Here is a 5,606-nt window from a genome sequence, read left to right as displayed (position 1 = left end):
CTTTAGCGTGCTCCTTGTTATATTAAGCAAAGTTTTGTTTCTTCTTTCAAGAAGACCATTATGTTGAGGAGTGTATGAAGCGATAATCTTATGCTTAATTCCATTCTCCTCACAAAACCTTATGAATTTTGTAGAGTTGTACTCACCTCCACCATCAGTTCTGAGAATTTTCATAATGACTAAAAGGGAAAATATGAAGAAAAGGAAGAAGATGTGTACATGTAGGCGATCATAAGTGGGAGTTTGAGTTTGGAGAAGATAAATTGCGTGCTCTAAGACGGAAGTGTGTGATAAAATGTTTGAAAATGGGAGGAGGTTGTCCTTTTATAGAACTAAAAACTAAGTCAAATTGGTAACGATAATTTCCCCCTAGGTATGCAAACGAATGTTGAGAGACTCCCCACGTCTCTAACGCGTGCAGGGTCTCAGGTCGTTTAGTCTTTCCTAGGCAAAACCATCATTAGAATTATTTTATGATGCATGTGCCAATGTCTGTAACGTTTAAGGGACTCGCCCAAACTCTGTTTGAGGGTCTCGTCATAAACTTTGCCTGAGGGACTTGTCCAAACTCTGCTTGAAAGGCTTACCCTAAACTCTACTTGATGGACTCGTCTGAAACATCGCTTGAGAAATTCACCCCAAACTTTATTTAAAAGAATTCCATTTGGGCAAAGTATCCCAAATACCTAGCCCTGATACCTAGTCGAAGACTTATTCAGGATCTCATGATAGTGGTTGGAGTCGTATTCCTTATACAATTCACCCTTTCATATATTAATATAATTCATTATATTTTAATTAGAATTTTAAATAATAATTAATATTTACTATTATTTTAAAGGAGAATTGTTTATTACCGGTTGTTTTTCACACACTCTTCCCACTTGAGTGAAGAAAGGGAAAAATAATGTGTCCCATCAAAATCCTATCTTTCTTCCCTATTTCTAAGTTTCATATCTCTTTCGAACTTGTCTCTTAGCAAACTCTCTATATCTATTTCACTCATACCAAACATAGGGTGTTACGAAAAAGAATTGAAGATTTTTTTTTTTTAGTTTGGAACAGAAATTGAAAGGAGCGAAATTGTACGACACAAGACACATTACATCGGGGAAGAAGGAAACGGCATCAACAACCTCTTCATGGTCCCTGGTTGACTTCTACCATATTATTAGGCTTCAAGATTCAACCTCTCACCAAAGATTCAATTTTGTAATTCAACCTATTGTGTTATGCTTCACCCTTATTTGGTCTTAATTCTCAATGTTCACCAACTGTTTGATGTTTTGCTTCTGTGACCATTGTTCACATTTTTGTCTGCAAAAATAATTATTTTTGAATCCTGGGATTCTTATACTTGTTACTTATAACAACTGCTTCTTTTTCATAACTAAGATCATAATGTTGTCCATGCTTGCAAGAAAGGCCGCCTCCATACACAATCAACGTTTCGTAGTGAAGTTGAGTGCATTCAATTTATGCTACAACTCTCTCACCACTGTTCCCAATAAGGATGATGTTGCTTCAGCGAGTTCTCTATCCGAACAACCTTCTGAGTATAATTCTAGTAGCAACCTTCATCTTTCGCCGTTTTTGTCCAACTTCAATCACCCCTCAAGTGGATTTGACATTGAGCTTGTTGACCATGATGCTTGGGGGGTCTCGTCTGTGGTGGCACAAGCCTGGCGACAAGGGGATTTGGCTGCATCAGAAGCCATTTCTGGTGGTCACCGTGTCATTGATGAACCCCTTGATTCTCATTCCACGGATGTGGATGATGAACTTGATTTTGAAGACATAGACAACATGCGAGTTCATGGCAGTCTGTTTTATAAGCTAGAGCGTAGTTCCATGGAGTTTGAAGAGTATAATCTAGAGTTTCACAAGAAGAAATCATCCAAGAAGAAAAACAACAAGACTGAGTTAATCAACAAAGCTAAAGAAGCTAAAGCTAAAACAACACCAAATGTGACTCCCAAGGATCAGAAGCTTCCCAAAGTTAATGATTTTGGAAGAAACATTAAAAGTGTTAAGCCCCGGATGGACGAAATCAATGACGTGTCTCTTGTGAACAAGAGACAGAGGGTTCCCACTTTTAACCAGCTTACAGGTCCTTATCATGAACCATTTTGCTTGGACATTTATATATCGAAAGCCTCTGTCCGTGCCTGCATTGTTCATAGGGTAACTAGCAAGGTTGTCGTTGTGGCACATTCCATTTCCAAGGATCTCAAGTTTGACCTGGCTTCAACCAAGAATAAAACCACTTGTGCTGCTGTGGGGAAAATTCTGGCTCAGAGAGCATTGGCTGATGATATTCATGATATTATTTACACTCCTAGGAAAGGAGAAAGGGTGGAGGGAAAACTTCAGATTGTTCTTAATTCCATCATTGATAGTGGTATAAATGTGAAGTTAAAGATTAAACAACGACACAAGAAGAAGTCTTTCAGCTCACATTTTAACTAGCTAGGGTCATTCTTTTTTAATGGAAATTTGTATACTATACTAGCCATGGTTCTATGATGATGTATCCGAGGGAATGAACTATTTACATTTTTTAACATGGAATGATATATGGATCACCATTCGCTTCACTTCCGCGTCTTCTACTATTCTCTCTCTTTCTTGTTCCACGTTGACCTGTTACTGCATCACCATTCACCACTCACAGGTTTATCATTGCTTGCTTTATTCTTCTTTCTTTACTAGTACCTTTACCACAATATATCAATCACGCAACTTTCTTGTTTTCTTAATTCATGTTTGATGTGCTTGAACAAAACATTATAGTGTTTCATTTCCTTACGAGTTTCATCTAAATTCAAGAATGTACCCTATGAAAATCATACTTCACCTTGTTTTATTTCGGTATTTGGTTTTAATTAACAGAATGATTTATTGTTGATTGAGCATAATTAGATAGGTTAATTCTTGGATGGAAGATATTTGTTATTTTCTTTATGGAACTTGAATACTATGCTTGTTTCTTGTTAAACAGCATAACAATCATACTATTTTGTATTTTTCTTTTCTGCTGTCGTAATGATATGTATGTTATTATTATATAGTTATCAACTGTAAAATGGATGAATCATAATCAATTTTACATCATATTGTTCAGCAAATTGCTACGATTTTTCCAATTTTCTCGTCTGCATAATGCAGGATGGCAGAGCCTGGAAATACTGTGGCATTTGAGGAAAATTTGATACTTTTTTTTTTATATAGCAGTTGGATTCGATATTGGCACCTCACTATGCAGTGTTGCTGTGTGGAATGGTTCCCAAGTCACGCTTTTAGAAAACAGAAGAAATCAAAAGTTTATGGAATCATTTGTGACTTTCAAAGATGAAGTCCCTTCTAGTGGAGTTATCAAACCACTCTCCAACGAGCAGGAGATGCTCTATGGAGATACAATCTTCAACATGAAACGCCTCATTGGCAGAGTTGATACTGATCCAGTAGTCCGTGCTAGTAAGTATCTCCCTTTTCTTGTGCAGACCTTAGATATTGGCGTTCAACCATACATTGCTGCATTAGTCAACAATGTCTGGAGAGCCACTACCCTAGAAGAAGCCCTTGCAATGATTCTGATGGATTTAAGAGTGATGACGAAAACTCATCTGAAAGGACCAATAAAAGATGCAGTGCTTACAGTTCCAGTTTCCTTCAGTCGTTTCCAGCGGACCCACCTACAGCGTGCTTGTACGATGGTTGGTCTTCACATTCTCAGGATGATGCCCGAACCAACAGCAGTGGCATATGTAGACTGCAACAACAGAAAGCTTCTCAGAAATCTATGGGCAGTGGAAGTGAGAAAATTGCTCTCATTTTCAATATAGGTGCTTGTTTTTGTGACGTTGCTGTGACTGCTACCGGTGGAGGAGTATCCCAGATAAAAGCGTTGGCAGGAAGTACTATTGGTGGAGAAGATTTGCTTCAGAATATTATGCGTCATCTCTTACTGGATTTTGAAACTACATTCAAGAACCGTGGGATCAAAGAAATTGAATCAATCGCATTGCTTCGAGTTGCAACCCAGGATGCAATTCATCAGCTTTCGTCTCTAACCAGTGTTCAGGTCAATGTAGAATTGGGAGATGGTTTGAAGGTATACAAGGTTGTTGACAGTGCTGAGTTTGAGAAGGTGAACAAAGAGGTGTTTGAAAAGTGTGAAAGCCTTGTCATCTAGTGTTTACATGACACAAAGGTAGAAGCTGAAAATGTAAATGATGTGATAATTGTTGGTGGATGTTCTTATATCCCAAAGGTGAAGAATATTGTTACCAACATATGCAAAGGAACCGAATTTTATAGTGGTATAAATCCTTTGGAAGGCGCCGTTTGTGGTGCGGCAACCAAAGGAGCTATCGCTTCAGGTATGTTGATCCCTTGGGAAACTTGGACTTGCTAAAGATTCAAGCCACACCTCTTGCCATTGGAATTCAAGCTGATGGGAAAAATATTTGTCTCTAATTCCGAGGAGCACCACATTGCCAGCACATAAGGATCTACTTTTTACAACTACTCATGACTATCAAACCGAGGCACTGATACCTGTCTACGAAGGCGGGGAGGGAAAGCAGCCAGAAGAAAACCACTTGTTGGGATATTTCAAGATAATGGCAATACCTGACGCACTAAAAGGAGTTCCTGAAATCAGTGTGTGCATGGATCTAGATACTGCCATCAAGCTGAGAGTTTTAACTACTGTTGTGATGCCTTGAACCCGTGCAGCTGCAGTTCCTGTGATGCCTATGGTTGATGATGCGCATGGTTGGTGTGCTGAGGCCCTACATAGAACCTTTGGTGACACAATGGATTTGGTTACTCTCAACAAAGGCACAAGTTGATATTTCATGCATCATTGTGCCTTTTTTAGTTGTTTTTCCTGTGTTTCAGCAACAGAAGTTCATTTACATGTATAAAGTTTGTAGTGTTATGGATATAATACATACAAGAATTTTTTTTCTAATCCTTCTACTTCGGCTGATTCTCTGAAGTTTGTGATGTAATTTTCTGACTCACTTGATTTCTAATACATGTATAATGTTTGTGATGTAATTTTCAAGGAAGTCAAATCATTCATATGGGTAGTAACATGTGAATGCTGAGTCAGCAAGTCTTCACTCTTGTAAGGCACTCTAGTGTAACAGGTGGCAAGCAGAGAACAAAGCCTTGTACATGTGTGTCTTGTTAGATACTCTTAAAAAGGTTATTGTACTGGCTTGAAATGCAAGAGGAATAAGAAATACCTGTGTGTCAAATTAGGAAACCTTCCAAATGATGGTGAAATACAAAGATTTATAGATACCTTCAGCCACAAGCTACTATTTAGTGAAAGAAAATTGATACATTACATGCTTCTTTTTCTACTTTTTCAGTGATGAAAGTGTGAGATTAAAGCTGATTGGTGGTGTGTTCCCTTAGGAATAAAAGGTATGAAAGTGACATTATACCTTACAACATATATTAATGTCATCATTGGCCTACGATGGAATGTGAAAATGTCCTCAAACATGAATATTTTTATCCTTGTCTAAGCAAAGGCTATATATACAAGAGTTTTTTTCTCTGTTTCTCTCTTAACCTCTTAGAATAAC

The 5,606-nt window shown here is 37.9% G+C and overlaps 1 protein-coding gene and 1 pseudogene across 1 annotated transcript; both read left to right on the top strand.

Annotated features, from left to right (window-relative positions):
* The first annotated feature begins 886 nt into the window (after nucleotides 1-886).
* On the top strand, nucleotides 887-2,597 carry LOC127076810 (uncharacterized). The gene has a single exon (XM_051018599.1). It carries the CDS (start codon nucleotides 1,402-1,404, stop codon nucleotides 2,467-2,469), a length of 1,068 nt encoding a protein of 355 aa, XP_050874556.1. The 5' UTR covers nucleotides 887-1,401; the 3' UTR covers nucleotides 2,470-2,597.
* Nucleotides 2,537-5,316, top strand: LOC127076809 (heat shock 70 kDa protein 8-like; annotated as a pseudogene).
* Nucleotides 5,317-5,606: the final 290 nt, after the last annotated feature.

The sequence above is a fragment of the Lathyrus oleraceus genome, chromosome 4 (assembly GCF_024323335.1).
Source record: "Lathyrus oleraceus cultivar Zhongwan6 chromosome 4, CAAS_Psat_ZW6_1.0, whole genome shotgun sequence".
Taxonomy (NCBI): domain Eukaryota; kingdom Viridiplantae; phylum Streptophyta; class Magnoliopsida; order Fabales; family Fabaceae; genus Lathyrus; species Lathyrus oleraceus.
Note: the sequence above shows the minus strand (reverse complement) of the source record. Positions and strands in the feature narration are given on the sequence as shown.